The sequence below is a fragment of the Papio anubis genome, chromosome 16 (assembly GCF_008728515.1).
Source record: "Papio anubis isolate 15944 chromosome 16, Panubis1.0, whole genome shotgun sequence".
In the NCBI taxonomy this organism is placed as follows: domain Eukaryota; kingdom Metazoa; phylum Chordata; class Mammalia; order Primates; family Cercopithecidae; genus Papio; species Papio anubis.
The window spans coordinates 8042955-8058652 of NC_044991.1; the positions used below are offsets into that span (position 1 = coordinate 8042955).

Consider the following 15698-nt stretch of genomic DNA (forward strand, 5'->3'; position numbering starts at 1 on the left):
AAAAGTCCTGCGAGTCCACAAAAGACAGGGAGTGGGGCCCTGGCTGGGAGATCCGCAAGGGGCTTCACTCTGGGGATGCCCCGGGACGTTGGGAGGGCCAGAGCCCCACCAGTCCCCACCCCCACGTGCCCGCCATCCCTGTCTTTGGGACCAAACGTCCAAACAAAGCTCTGAAATGCCGCGGGGGAGGGGGCCATCCCAGACTTAGATTACATGTTTATGATCAGTTGTGCTGACTTTAAAAAAAAAAAAAAAAAAAAGTCGGCCGGGCGCGGTGGCTCACGCCTGTTATCTTAGCACTTTGGGAGGCCGAGGCGGGCAGATCGCCTGAGGTCAGGAGTTTGAGACCAGCCTGGTCAACATGGTGAAACCCCCGTCTGCACTAAAAATACAAAAATTAGCCAGGCGTGGTGGCACGCGCCTGTAATCCCAGCTCCTCGGGAGGCTGAGATAGGAGAATTGCTTGAACCCGGGAGGCGGAGGCTGCAGTGAGCTGAGATCATGCCACTGCACTCTAGCCTGGGCGACAGAGCGGGACTCCATCTCAAAAATAAAAACAAAAATAAAATCGTCCTCCGCATCTGCTCTACACTGCCCAGCTGACCCCACTGGCCAGCCTGTCCTCCCGTCGCGCGTTCCTCCTGGCACGCCTGGAAGGGAGGAAAGGCTTAATGGTCCCGTTTTATGGGTGAGGAAAAGAGGCCTGGGAGGGAGCCCGGAGTGGTGGGGTGAGCCTGTAGTCCCAACTACTCGGGAGGCTGAGGCAGAAGGATTGTACAATCGCTCTTACCCTCTTTCTTTCTTTTTTTTTGAAATGGAGTCTTGCTGTGTTGCCCAGGCTGGAGTGCAATGGCGCGATGTCGGCTCACTGCAACCTCCGCCTCCCGAGTTCCAGTGATTCTTCTGCCTTAGTCTCCTGAGTAGGTGGGATTTCAGGCCGTGCCACCACACCTGGCTTTTTTTTTTCATTTTTTCTTTTTTTTTTTTTTTTTTTAAATTTCAGTAGAGACGGAGTTTCTCCGTGTTGGCCAGGCTGGTCTCAACCTCCTGACCTCAGGTGATCCACCCGCTTCGGCCTCCCAAAGTGCTGGGATTACAGGCGTGGCCACCGCCACTGGCCTCTTACCCAGTTTCTGTACGGAGCTCCTGATGCCTGATGGCCAAGAGGACTTAACCCCATCTGTTCTAAGGGCATGGAGTGTATTTTTAGAGTGATTGGACAAATATGTGCCGAACACCTACCTCATGCCTGGCGCATGCTGGAGGCTGGGGCTGTATCAATGCAAAAGTCATTCCCTGTATTTAACACTTAAATGCATTAGTCTCTTTAACTCTCCCAACGCCCTATAAATTATTTGCTCCATAATACATATTAGGAAGACAGAGGCAGAGAGATGAAGTGCTTTGCTCGTGACGGTCACGCCGCCACCGGTCACGCCGCCACCGGGACGAGAGCCAGGCAGTCGTCCGGCTCTCACCCCCAAGAGCACTACATTATAAAGTCGCAAAGTGAAGACACGCTGTCATTAACTGAGCTGCTGTGTGAGGCCGGGGCCGGACGTATCTTTCTGAAGCACAGAGAAGCGGTTATACAGGGAAGTTTGGGAGAACTGGGTTAAGTCCGCATGTATGGAAATTGCCAGTTTCGTGGGTCACAACGTCAATATTGTGGGCAACCTTGGACTGACTCAATGCGCAGTTGGGGACAGCGATGAAGTGCAGAGCGTCCCCAGCCGGTAACTGGACTCCCTAGGAACCGGCGGCGCGGGCAGGAGAAAACAGGAACGAGAACGCACCCACCATGCACCGGAAAGAAACAAACTGCGCCACCCCGCGCCCAGTCTACTTTTCAGATGTAAAGGGATCGGGCAGATCGCAACTCCCAGGCATCCCGCAAAGTAGGCGGGTCACCTTAGGGGCGACCTTTACCCGCTCAAAAATTCGTCTCACATTAGCAGTGAGGATTCGGGCGTCACCCCGAATCGTTATTTTCCTTACTCATAAGTTTAAGGCATAAAGAAACGGTAACTCTTATTTCCTAGGTAATGAATCATATTCTCATTTGGCGTATGATGAGTATCATAGTTGACCGTTGAGGTAATGATCCACTTCCATTGAAGTTTGTCTTACTTGTTAATGAAATTATTTTGTTGCTTTTCATTTAATGTTTTTTCGTCGGGGAGAATAAATAATTCATAATATGTCGACCTTCTGTATGCAGATGAGCAGCCAGCTCCGCGAAGGCTCACGGGGAGCGTCCCCGCCCCTTCCGGTTCTTGCTTGCGTTTAGCTGGCTGTCGCGAGAGTTGGTCGGCGGACGTCGGAAGTAGTTCGTCGCTCTGTAGCGGCCGAAGGGGCGGGCTCGCGGGCTGGGGGTGTCTCGGCAGCTTTCGGCTCGCTCGGCGGAGCAAGATGGCGGACATCTCCCTGGACGAACTCATCAGGAAGCGCGGGGCGGTGGCGAAAGGACGGTGAGAGACCTTTCTTTTCTTCGGGGTTTCGGGTCCGCGGCATAGTGGAGCTCGAGGCGGGGGAGGGAGCGGCCCGGCGCGACGCGGAGGACCGGGTGCGCCCGCCCCCAACAGCAGCCGCGCTCCTCATTGGCCGGGCCGCCGCCGTCGCCGCAGCGGCCCCGACCGCCCGCCCACTGGCCGAGGCGCAGTCCCTCCGGCGGGCCTGGGAGGCCGACGGGGCCGCGGCGGGACAGAGTGCCGCCTCGTGGACCTGAGGGGCTGCACCCTAGGGCCCCCGCGTTCCGGGGTCCGGGAGTCTTGGCGGTGCAGCCCCCTGGCCTGTCTGGACTGGCATTTGGGCCCCGCTCCGTGATCTCGGGGCTGCTTGGTCTCCACCTATCTTATAGTTGAGGCAACCGAAGTTTAGCAGCAGGGAAGTGACTTGCTCCGACGGCCGAAGCTGAGGCGCAAGTCCAAATCCCCGTCCACGCGGCCTCTGTTAACACTCGCCTCCCTTTGTGCGGCGTCTTAAGTTTTCTAAGCCTGTTCGTATAAACGATGCCTCGTTTGATCTTTCACGGTCCTGTTGTCTGCTAGCAATTCATGTTACTCCACTTTTACTGATGGGGAACTTGAGGCTGGGAGTGGTAGAGTGACTTGCCCGAGACCTCGGAGAACTGAGCGGCGGGGCTGAGTGCGATTTAATTGCTGGCTGAGTTGGCCTCCTGCATGGGCTTGAAAAACAAGTGGGCTGGGCTGGAGATTGGTTATTTCCTTAGGGAGAAGAAAGTGCTTGAGCTGGTTGAGGAGCCATGGAGGTGATTTGCAGTCATGTCTCCCAAACTTCCCCATGACAGTTAAATGTTATTAGTCATTTCAAGTCTTTGTGAGCTGAGTTCACCTGTATGAAGAAGTGAGAACTTTGCCCAATAGTTTCCCAACACGCATTAAGTTTAAGTGTCTTTGTAAATAGCCAGGATGTAAATATGTTAGATACTGTTTTCTCAGACATATGTTTTCTCAGCAGATGTTTATTTTTATTTATTTTTTGAGACGGAGTGTTGCTCCGTCGCCCAGGCTGGAGTGCAGTGGTGCGGTCTCGGCTCACTGTAACCTCCGCCTCCCCGGTTCTAGCGATTCTCCTGCCTCAGCGTCCCGAGTAACTGGGACTACAGGTGTGCACCACCACGCCTGGCTAATTTTTGTATTTTTAGTAGAGACGGAGGTTTCACTATGTTGGTCATGCTGGTTTCGAACTCCTGACCTCATGTGATCTACCCGCCTCGGCCTCCTAAAGTGCTGGGATTACAGGCATGAGCCACAGGCCCGGCCATTCAGCGGATGTTTATTCATATCACCCGTGTGCCTGTGGCTAGGTTTTTCTCTTGATGTCTGAAATGTATCCCTCACCTCCTTCCCCATCCTGGACACTTGTATCAACTACAACTGCCACCACCACCTGGTAATTCGCAGCCAGCACTTACCTGGCTTCTGGTTCATAACGGGCATGCATTAGTATTTGTTTCCTCAGCTACTGACTGCGAAAGCTCTGTCACATCTCCGCCTAGTGTCTGATGTGAAGTTGGCGCTGGCTCCTCTGGCCACTTCTAAATCCATCCAGGTTTTGTAGGTTCCTTTGGAAACGACAGAATGATCGACACCAGGTTCTTCTCTCTCTGTGGTCACTCCCCCAGTTTCTGACTACAGGTGGACCGCACTGTAGTCTATTTGATCTGTACGGTTTTGGCTTTAGTGTGTGCAGAGTTTTGTGTTGGGCAGTAGGTGGGGCTGCAGGAATGGGGTGGGGGGTATGTGTGGATCCACAGGAACAGGGGCCTTGCAGTTGGATACACCTGGCACGTGAAACAGTTGGGTTCTGTTTCCCTGGCCAGGGGACTTCTAAACTAGGCAGTTTCCTCATTTGTAATGGTGATTCCTGGTTGAAGGAATTAAATGTGAGAAAGATTTTTTTTGTTTTTTTTTTTGTTTTTTGTTTGAGACGGAGTCTCGCTCTGTCCACTGGGCTGGAGTGCAGTGGCCGGATCTCAGCTCACTGCAAGCTCCGCCTCCCGGGTTTACGCCATTCTCCTGCCTCAGCCTCCCCAATAACTGGGACTACAGGCACCCGCCACCTCGCCCGTCTAATTTTTTGTATTTTTTAGTAGAGATGGGGTTTCACCGTGTTAGCCAGGATGGTCCTGATCTCCTGACCTCGTGATCCGCCCGTCTCGGCCTCCCAAAGTGCTGGGATTACAGGCTTGAGCCTCTGCACCCGGCCGGGTTTTTTTTGTTTTTGTTTTGAGATGGAGTCTCACTGTATTGTCCAGGTTGGAGTGCAGTGGCACAGCCTTGGCACACTGCAACCTCTGCCTTCCGGGTTTAAGCGATTCTGCTGCCTCAGCCTCCCAAGTAGCTGGGATTACAGGTGCCTAACACCACACCTGTCTAATTTTTGTATTTTAAGTAGAGATGGGGTTTCACCATGTTGGCCAGGCTGGTCTGGAACTCCTCACCTCAGGTGATCCACCCCCCTCGGCCTCCGAAAGTCCTGGGATTACAGGCATGAGCCACCACGGCCCGCCAGAAGGTATGTTTTAAAGTTTGTGCCATGTGGCAAGTGTTCAGCAAAGGCTGGTAATTATCTTGAACCTTTCCTTAAAGGAATAGAAGCACACAGTGCCCCTGGAGCATAGGTGAGCACTGGGACTCTGGAGTCACCGTCAGGGTTCCAATCCCGGCTTCTCCCACTTTCCGTAGAACCCTCTGCAAGTTACTTAACCATGCCTTGCTCTCTTTACTTATCTATAAAACATGAGTAATGTCTACTTTATTAGGTTATTGTCAGGATCGAGTGAATTAATATACCTAAAATGCATTGAAAAGTTTCTGACAACGGGCACTTAAGTGCTTGATAGATGTTAGTTTTCGTTATTGTCATTGAAGGCTTCTTAAGGAGTAACGTGATTCAAGTTTTAGCACGAGAATATTGCTTTGTCATTATGTGAGGATTGGATTGGGCCAAAGAGTGCAGGCAGAGAGACTAGTGTGGGAGAACCTGGAGTGCATGCTGGGTTTGAGTTAAATCTTCTGGAAACTCCATTTTTATCTCACTTGCACAGCCAACAAAGAAAAACTAGATCCAGGGGTCCCTGTTAAGATAATGTGAAGGATCTGAACAAATTCAATGAACAGATGTCATTTCCTGCAGTAAGTTTATTTTTATTTTATGTCTTTATATTTTTTGAGTTGGAGCTTCGCTCTGTTGCCCAGGCTGGAGTGCAGTGACATGATCTCAGCTCACTGCAACCTCTGGCTTCCGGGTTCAAGCGATTCTCCTGCCTCAGCCTCCCAAGTATCTGGGACCATAGGCATGCACCACCATGCCTGGTTAATTTTTTGTATTTTTAGTAGAGACGAGGTTTCACCATGTTGGTCACGCTGGTCTTGAATTCCTGATCTCAAATGATCCACCCCCGTCAGCCTCCCAAAGTGCTGGGATTACAGGTGTGAGCCAGTGCGCCCGGCCATATATTCTATTTTACATACTGCCTAGAAGAAATCTGCATACTTGGAACTGTGGTTTTAATGTTGCATGGATGTTCCAGGAAGAATTTTGTTGTTTAAGAAAGCTTTTTTCCTCTTGGTAGAAATAGCCAAAGATCCAGCTTGAGGAAGTGTAAATAACCTCTTTCCCCACCACTCTGCTCACTTTGTTTCCTGTGATCCCAAGGATCACATTTGTGGAATGTGCTTGTTCTCAAAAGCAGCCGTTCTGTTTTGTGTTCTTCACACCTTTTGAGTCAAGAAAAGGGTCATAGCTGGATGCAGTGGTGGCTCGTGCCTGTAACTGCCGCTGTGAGGGAGGCTAAGGCAGGAGGATTGCCTGAGCCCAGGAGTTCAAGGCTGCAGTGACCCATGCTTGCACCACTGCACCCCAGCCTGGTTGACAGAGCAAGACCTCATCTCTTTAAAAAGGAAAGAGAAGAGTCATTACCATTATTATTACCTAGGCCTCCAATTAATTAGTAAAAGATTCCTTGACTAATGGGAAATGATTGACCCAGAAGGGGGTCGTTTTGAGTGATACCTTCTTCCATGGTGAGAGGCTGTCTTTCCTTACCACAGCACATCTCCAGTGACCTTAGTTGCGAAAGATCCGTAGAGAGTCTCCTCAGGATAGCATTAGGCACCAGGTGCAGTGCTGGCCTGCCCCTCATGTTGGTTTCTTCCTTTATTTATTTGAGACAGGGTCTTGCTCTGTTGTCCAGGCTGGAGTGCAGTGGCAAGATCACGGCTCACTGCAACCTCTGCCTCCTGGGCTTAAGCATTCTTCCTGCCTCAGCCTACCAAGTAACTGGGACCACAGGCAGATGCTATCATGCCTGGCTAATTATTTTTGTATTTTCTGTAGAGACGAGGTCTCGCCATGTTGCCCGGGCTGGTTTCGAACTGCTGGACTCAAGCAGTCCTCCTGCCTCTACCTCACAGAGTGCTGGGATTACAGGCCTGAGCCACTGTGCCCAGCAGTTTCTTCCTTTAGATATGAGGGCATCCCCAGTTAAGTCAGTTGACATGTCCCCTCTTGTTAGTTTGATGAGTTTAACCCTCAGTGAATAGCTTGCTGTCTGCTGCCTCCAAGCAGTTCAGTGTGGCAGCCTTGAGTGTGCTGGAGGCTAGAGTTAAGCAGCTCTCTGGGCCAGATGCCTCATCTGGGGAGTCCTTGGAGCTGGAAGTGGGAGGTTGTGGGGGGACAGGGTGGATTGTAAACTTTGCAGTTCAGCTCAGGACTCTGATCCTGGTGCTGACCGCTTGTTTCCTTGTTGAAATAAGATAAAGGAAATATAAACCTAAACACAAAAGGGAGGAAATGGGTTATTACATAACTCTAGGCAAAGAATTATGTTTTAAAATGAAACATCTGCACAAGACTCTTGGGTAAGGGGATAGTATTTTATTTTATTTTATTTATTTTTGAGACAGAGTTTTGCTCTTGCTGCCCAGGCTGGAGTACAATGGTGCAATCTCAGCTCACTGAAACCTCCGCCTCCTGGGTTCAAGCGATTCTCCTGCCTCATCCTCCTGAATAGCTGAGACTACAGGTGTGCGCCACTACGCCTGGCTAATTTTTTGTATTTTTAGTAGAGACAGGGTTTCATTGTGTTGGTCAGGCTGGTCTCAAACTCCTGACCTCAGGTGATGCGCCCGCCTTGGCCTCCCAAGGTACTGGGATTAAAGGCGTGAGCTAGTGCGCCCAGCAGGGGAAAGTATTTTAGTGTCTTGTTTTTCTTTGTGCTGCTTTTTTTTTTTTTTTGAAACGGAGTCTCTCTCTGTCCCCCAGGCTGGAGTGCAGTGGCACGATCTCCGCTCACTGCAAGCTCCGCCTCCCAGGTTCATGCCATTCTCCTGCCTCAGCCTCCCAAGTAGCTGGGACTACAGGCGCCCACCTCTACTCCCAGCTAATTTTTTTTTGTGTGTTTTTAGTAGAGACGGGTTTTCACCGTGTTAGCCAGGATGATCTCGATCTCCTGACCTCGTGATCCGCCCACCTCGGCTTCCCAAAGTGCTGGGATTACAGGCGTGAGGAGGCACTGTGTCCGGCCTTTTCTTTGTGTTTCTAAAACACCTAATTCAGAGTTGACCCTCAGTCATAGTTAGAATTAAGCTGTTTTCTCTCTATAAAAATGACCTAAACACATACATCCCCTAACCCAGAAGTTTTTTTTGTTTGTTTGTTTGTTTAAGACAGAGTCTTGCGCTGTGGCCCAGACTGGAGTGCATTGGTGCGATCTTGGCTCACAGCAACCTCCGCCTCCCGTAACCCAGAGGATTTGAAACCCGTGGGTTAAAATCTACTTTATAATAATCCAGGGCCCCACTTCATGGGCCTGAATCCTTTGGACTGGACATCTGTCCTGAGCGGGCTGTAGCCCTGCCCTCCCCAGACAGAGCCAGGAGGGTGAGATATTCCTATAGCCCAGACAGACCCTCCCTGCTGGTCATCACATGTATGCCAGGTTCCCGTTGGGGATATAGGGGAGAGAATTTGGGGTCCAGGGAGTGTTTGCCTTCTCACCTGCCAGCAGCACTCTTGCCAGGACCTCGCGGAATACCTGCTGAAGGCCTGGAAGCAGTTGCAGAGCTGTAGTTTCAGTGCGATGGATATGGGGCGTTACGAGACTCACTCAAAACCTTCCTCCTTCCCCCTCCCAAACATTTACTGAGGATAAAAGTGCAGGATGTGTTTTGGGAACGTCAGTAGTCACTACTGTGGGGAGTGAGGCTGCAGCCATAAGCTGGAGCCAGACCCGAGGCTCCCCCCAGGGGTTGGGCTTTGTTAAGGAGCCCTCAGCAGTTCTAGAAGCGGAAGGGTAACATAATTGAGTCTATGTTTTAGAGACCTACCCCTAGCAGGAGTGTTGATTTGAAAAATTTCCGATGACTAATGCCTGCCTGAAACCAGTACGGCTGCCTGCTGGGATGAATAGCTGTCTTTTCATGCAGGAAGAGCAGCTGTGATTATAAAAAGCCTGAACACTGAAGCCCCCTCAAGCTGTTCACGAAAGAAGTTGAAAGCACTGGTGGAACCAGGGAACTGAGTGCATCAGATTGAGGGGAAATAGCTTACTCCTTCCCACCGTGAGGAGCTCCTACTACATCCTCAACTACCGTTACCTCCCACCCACAAATGTGCCTGTTAGGCTGTTCAAATAGATAAAAATGCCAGCACAAAGCATCTTGGTGGTCCTCCCTGCCAGGCAGGCACTGTGCTGTGTGAGTTCTCAGTGCGTGCATTGCCCGCTTGCCTCGCTGCTTGTGCTCACCTTTTGGTCACTAGAGAGTGCTCTGTATCCCTGGGCATGACCGGAATCCTAATATTTCTTCAGCCTGGGGACAGTGTTCATCCTTCCTTTATATATGTGTAAATTTTTAAGGGTTTAACAACATATTGAAACTGAATTACCAGACACTAATAAGGAAGATTGTTTCTTTTTGTTTTGGTGGTGGTTTTTGGTTTTGTTTTTTGTTTTTGTTTGTTTTTGTTTATTTTGTTTTTATTTTTGAGATAGGGTCTTGTTCTGTCACGCAGACTGGAGTCCAGTGGCGTGATCTTGGCTCACTGCAGCCTGGACCTCCTGGGCTTAGTTGATCCTCCTGCCTTGGCCTCCTGAGTAGCTGTGACTACAGGTGTGCATCAACACTTGCAGCTAATTTTTTTGTATCTTTTGTAGAGACAGGGTTTTGCCATGTTGCCTAGGCTGGTCTCGAACACCTGGGCTCAAGCAGTCTGTCTGCCTTGGCCTCCCAAAGTGTCAGGATTACAGGCATGAGCTACTGCTCCCAGCCTTTTTTATTTTTTAAAGTTTTTTCGTAACTCTTCCAGTTTTGATGTTTACTTTTAACCCATGCTTATTTAATTGATGCTTGAACCAGGCACAGTGAAGTTCAAACCCATTCCTCACCCGTTAGTAGCTCTTGGGATAGTTAATCTCCTTGGTTCTGAGTTTCCTCATTGATAGAATGTGAACAATAACCTGATTCATGGGGTTGTAACATTTAAAGGATGTCTAAAGCTGAGCATGGTGGCTCCAGACTTAGAAGGCTGAGGCAGGAGGTCAAGGCTGAAGTAAGCTGTGATCACTGCACTCCAGCCTGGGCAACCGAATGAGATTCTGTCCTTTCAATTTTTTTTTTTTTTTTTTTTTTTTTTTGGTGAGACAGAGTCTTGCTCTGTCGCCCAGGCTGGAGTACAGTGGTGCGATTTCGGTTCACTGCAAGTGCCGCCTCCTAGGTTCACACCGTTCTCCTGCCTCAGCCTCCCGAGTAGCTGGGACTACAGGCACCCGCCACCGCACCCGGCTAATTTTTTTTTTTTTTTGTATTTTTAGTAGAGGCGGGGTTTCACCATGTTAGCCAGGATGGTCTCGATCTCCTGACCTCATGATCTGCCCGCCTCGGCCTCCCAAAGTGCTGGGATTACAGGCGTGAGCCACCGCACCCGGCCCTCTGCTTTCATTTTTATAGAGATGGAGTCTCACTTTGTTGCCCAGGCTGGTCCTGAACTCCTGGGCTCAAGCCGTCGTCCTGCCTCAGCCTTCCAAAGTGCTGAGATTACAGGTGTGAGCCACCATGCCCAGGGAGTCCGGCTATGTTGCCCATGCTATTCTTGATCTCCTGGGCTCAAGCCATCCTCCTACTTTGACCTCCCAAAGTGCTGAGATTACAGGCATGAGCCATTGTGCCCAGCCTTGTCTCTTAAAAAAAAAAAAAAAAAAAGTCTGTGCCAAAAATTGTCAACCTGTAGTGAGTAATACTCAAAAGTTTTCATTGATCGTGTCCTTTATTTTTTTTGAAACAGTCTTGCTCTGTCGCCCAGGCTGGAGTGCAGTGGTGTAATCTTGACTTACTGTAACCTCCATCACCTGGGTTCAGGCGATTCTCCTGCCTCAGCCTTCCGAGTAGCTGGGATTACAGGTGCGTGCCACCACATCTGGCTGATTTTTGCATTTTTAGTAGAGACGGGGTTTCACCATGTTGGCCAGGCTGGTCTTGAACACCTGACCTCGAGTGATCCACCTGCCTTGGCCTCCCAAAGTGCTGGGATTACAGGTGTGAGTCACTGCACCTGGCCTAGCTGCAGGTTTCTGAGGTTACCCCAAAGGATAGCCCCAGTTTGTCCATGACTTTGCAGGCCATGGAACACAAAGCCTAGGATAGCCCAGTCCTAGGGAGGGTGGATGCCATCTACCACATACAACCATTTCTTTCTAATCATGCATACCGGCCCCCTGAACACCCCCTTCCTTTGGCCCTGCTTTCTCTAGTGCCTCCATCTCCCAGAGTCCTCACATTAAAAAATAGGGCAGGGCCGGGCACAGTGGCTCACGCCTGTAATCCCAGCACTTTGGGAGGCCGAGGCGGGCGGATCACAAGGTCAGGAGATCGAGACCACGGTGAAACCCCGTCTCTACTAAAAATACAAAAAATTAGCCAGGCGCGGTGGCGGGCGCCTGTAGTCCCAGCTACTCAGGAGGCTGAGGCAGGAGGATGGCGTGAACCCGGGAGGCGGAGCTTGCAGTGAGCTGAGATCGCACCACTGCACTGCAGCTTGAGCGACAGCGCTAGACTCCGTCTCAAAAAATAAAATAAATAAATAAATAAAAAATAGGGCAGGGATGGGCAAGTAAACCTTAAGCCTTATCTGATTAACTGTATAAATGACCCTTCTACCCAGAACTCACTGGAAAATCTTTAAATCTTAATTTGCCACTTTCCAAAGAGAAAAATGATGGCATGCATCACTGCCTGTTTTAGTCCATTTAGGCTGCTATAAGAAAACACCATAAGCTGGGTAGCTTATAGAAAACAGAAACTGCCGGGCGCAGTGGCTCACTCCTGTAATCCTAGCACTTTGGGAGGCCAAGACGGGCAGATCATGAGATCAGGAGATCAAGACCATCCTGGCTAACACGATGAAACCCCGTCTCTACTAAAAATATGAAAAATTAGCCGGGCATGGTGGCGGGCGCCTGTAGTCCCAGCTACTCGGGAGGCTGAGGCAGGAGAATGGCGTGAACCCGGGAGGCGGAGCTTGCAGTGAGCCGAGATAGCGCCACTACACCCCAGCCTGGGCAACAGAGCAAGAGGAGTCTCAGAAAAAAACAACAACAACAACAAAAAAACACACACACACAGAAAAAACAGAAACTTCCTTCTCACAGAGAGTCTGGGACGTCTGGGATCAGGATGCTGGCGGATTCCATGTCTGATGAGGGCCTGCCTGCTTCCTGGTTCTAGATGGTCTTTTTGCTGAGTCCTCACATGGTGGAAGGGGCCAGGGAGCTTTCTGGGGCTTCTTCCTTATAAAGGGCACTAATCCCATTCATGAAGTCTCTGTCCTCATGACTTAATCACTTCCCAAAGGCCCCCACCTCCTACCACCATCACATTGCAGATTAGGTTTCAACAGAGGAATTTTGGGGGGACACAGGTTCAGTCTGTATTGCCACCGTAGGTCTGGTACTGGCATATTGGAGGCAGTGGGTGTTTTTCCATTATTTGAGGTATAACAAGATGAAGGTCCAGGTTTGCTTTTATTGGTACCAGGTAGGCTCACCTTTGGCTATACTTCTGGTATTTATTAGCAAAGGAACTGACAGCCAGTCTTCACTCCAGCCACTTGAATGCAGCAGTGGGAGAGTGCCAGTGACTGGCCCAGTATGAGAGATGCCTCCTGGGAGGTCCAGGCAGTGAAGTGGGAGGCAGTATAGGAACTCGCTTATGCAGCAGTTTACCCTCTAACACCAGGTCAGAGATCCTCAACATGGCTCTTCTCCAGAATCACCCATGGAGTTAGAAATGCAGATGACCAGGCTTCCCCCCAGATTTTGGATTCAGTATCTAGGGTGGGATCTGGATAGCTCCGTATTTAAGAAGCGCCACCGGAGTTTCTGACACTCAGCCAGGGCTCAATGCTGCTTAGGAGGTGCTGGGCCCTGCAAAAGGAATGAACCCCATTCTCCCAGCCCCACCCAGGTAGGGAGAGAAAAAAGGAAACAAGCATGTGTAAAAATAGGCACAGAGAAGAGCTGGTCTGGAGAAATCGGGGAGGATTTTCCAAAGAGCACACCTTGACATAGGAGTCCCCAGGTGGAGCTTCTGCCACAGGAGTGGCCGTTGATGGTAGCTACTGTAGAGAGGCCTGAGAGTGGCAGGTGACAGAAGAAGCCCAAAGACCTTGGGGAGGATCTCCAGTGCTGTACTGGGGAGGGCCGTCTGTTCACTTTGAAGCCATTGTAGGCCAACAGAGGAACCCAAGAAAGAGACCAGGGCCTGTTTATGGAGTTTCATTCATTTCCAATTAAAAAAATATATTTTATTTTAAATTCAGGAAGTGCATGTACATGTTTGTTCCATGGATTATATTGCATACTGGTGAGGATTAGGCTTCTAGTGTACCCATTACTCAAACAGTGAACCCTGAACCCATCATTTCCAATTTCAGTGGTTTCTGTATTTGATATTTTTGCTATTGCAACTTTATGTTTTTTTCCTACCAAGTCTTTGTGTTTTCTGTTTTCCTCTAGCTCTAAGCCAGACCCACATGTTTGCTCTCTTGGTCCTAGCCCAGTAAATGGTGTCTGCCTTCCTTAAAGACACTCTTTGTTAGTCATTGAGCCTCTCCAAACCTACTTCTCCCACTGTGAAGTGGGCATAGTAAGTACTTCTCAGGGTGCTGAGAGGGCTGAGTGAGAACATGGATGGGGATGGGCTTTGGAAACTAAAGTTACTCTTCAGATGAGTGGGATTATATTTGGTGGATGTTTATTTTATTTGACTGGCATTGTTGGGAAGTTATTGTCCATGTTGGTGTCTCAAGACAGGTGGTCTAGGAAGCGAAACAGTCTTAGCTAGTGATAAAACTTGCCAGCCCCTCCCTCTTAATTTTGCTTAAAATGCAAAGTTAAAAGCCATCATGAAACCAGAAAAGGAGTCATCATGTAAGCATAATTATTTACTCAGGCACAGGCAAGGAACTGCTTTCTGATTCTCCAGGACCTCCTCTGTCCCCAGTGTTACCACAGTTCCACTTTCATAGACTGCTGTTGATATCCAGATCCACTTAATATTGATTGCAATTTGTATTTACAGGCTTAATGCCAGACCGGGGGTTGGAGGTGTCCGATCTCGAGTTGGGATCCAGCAAGGCCTTCTCAGCCAGTCAACACGCACAGCCACTTTCCAGCAGAGATTTGATGCCCGGCAAAAGATTGGCCTCTCAGATGCCCGGCTCAAACTGGGAGTCAAGGATGCCCGGGAGAAGCTTTTGCAGAAAGATGCCCGATTTCGGATCAAAGGGAAAGTGCAGGATGCCAGAGAGATGTTGAACTCTCGCAAGCAGCAGACCACGGCGCCCCAGAAGCCCCGCCAGGTCGCTGATGCCCGGGAGAAGATTAGCTTGAAGAGGAGTTCCCCTGCTGCCTTCATAAACCCACCTGTGGGGACAGTGACCCCTGCTCTGAAACTCACCAAAACCATCCAGGTAAGTTGTGGCTTTTGTCATGAATTCCCAGAAAGCTAGTAACAAAGGTAGATTTAGAGGCAAGGTGCCAGGAGTGATTGGGCAAAACTACTATCCTCTCAAGTGTTGGTATAGCACTTTGCTCCTTACAGGGGCTTTAAGTACGTTATAGCCAAGGAACTATACAAGGAAGGAAGGGTATTATCTCAGTTCTGTACAAAAGAAAGAGGAGGCCCATAGAAATTTAGTGACTTTCCCAAGTGAGATAGTGGTGGAAGAGAGAGGAAAGGACAAAAGATTTATTGAGCACATGCCATGTGGCAAGCACTTAACATACATGATCTTACAGTCCTCACTCCACCCCCAGGCCCAGTGGGATTTGCCCTGAGTCCAGGGCACTGGCCACCCTTCACAGCTGCCACCACAGAGGGAAAGGAAACAATGTCGTTTAACCTTCATAGCAGCTTTGGTAATAGGAACAGCAGCGGCCGCAGCAAACATTTAGTGAGCCAAGTCCGTTAAGCCCTACATGTGCATACCATGTGGTCTCTGGGTTGATGATGATTCTTTTACTTCCTACTGTGGGGGATAAGGCCCTCTGTAGTGCCTTTTACCAAAGACCAAAGCTGCATGCGCACCATGTATCAAGTTCAGTAACCCCCTCCTTCTAGAGAATGCATGTGGACCCTGTGGGGTGAATTCTGACCACTGAGTGTTTCCAGGTTCCACAGCAGAAAGCCATGGCACCACTTCATCCCCATCCTGCTGGAATGAGAATCAATGTTGTCAATAACCACCAGGCCAAACAGGTAGAGTGAGTGAGAGAGAGAGTGTGTGTGTACATAGTGAACATGTAGGCGTGCACATGTTTTTTAATGAGGCCTACTTGGGTGCATGGACTGAGGCTTGCTCCCAAGGTTCCCAGTTGGTAGTACTGGAGGCAGGGTTACAGTGAACTTTTTGCAATTTAAAGAAGAAACTTCTTTTTTTTTTTTTGAGACGGAGTCTCGCTCTGTCGCCAGGCTGGAGTGCAGTGGCGTAATCTCGGCTCACTACAACCTCTGCCTCCCAGGTTCAATTGATCCTCCTGCCTCAGCCTCCTGAGTATCTGGGACTACAGGCGTGCACCACCACACCCCACTAATTTTTGTATTTTTAGTAGAGATGGGGTTTCACAGTGTTCGCCAGGCTGGTCTCAATCTCTTGACCTTGTGATCCGCCCACCT

At 49.8% G+C, this 15698-nt stretch overlaps 1 protein-coding gene and 1 non-coding gene across 3 annotated transcripts in view; one reads left to right on the top strand and one right to left on the bottom strand.

Annotated features, from left to right (window-relative positions):
- Positions 1–1865: 1865 nt before the first annotated feature.
- On the bottom strand, positions 1866–2015 carry LOC116270923. The gene has a single exon (XR_004179224.1). It is a non-coding gene; the product is annotated as a U12 minor spliceosomal RNA (small nuclear RNA).
- Positions 2016–2304: 289 nt separating this feature from the next.
- The window catches only part of POLDIP3 (DNA polymerase delta interacting protein 3), a 29967-nt gene continuing 16573 nt past the window's right edge, over positions 2305–15698 (top strand). Inside the window, exons 1-3 of one of the 2 annotated variants that reach the window (XM_003905640.3) lie at positions 2305–2471; positions 14103–14493; positions 15195–15281. In XM_003905640.3, coding sequence (XP_003905689.1) covers positions 2413–2471; positions 14103–14493; positions 15195–15281 — 537 coding nt within the window. In that variant the 5' untranslated portion in view covers positions 2305–2412. The remainder of the gene's footprint in view (positions 2472–14102; positions 14494–15194; positions 15282–15698) is intronic. The other variant, XM_003905641.3, reaches the window with a different exon arrangement.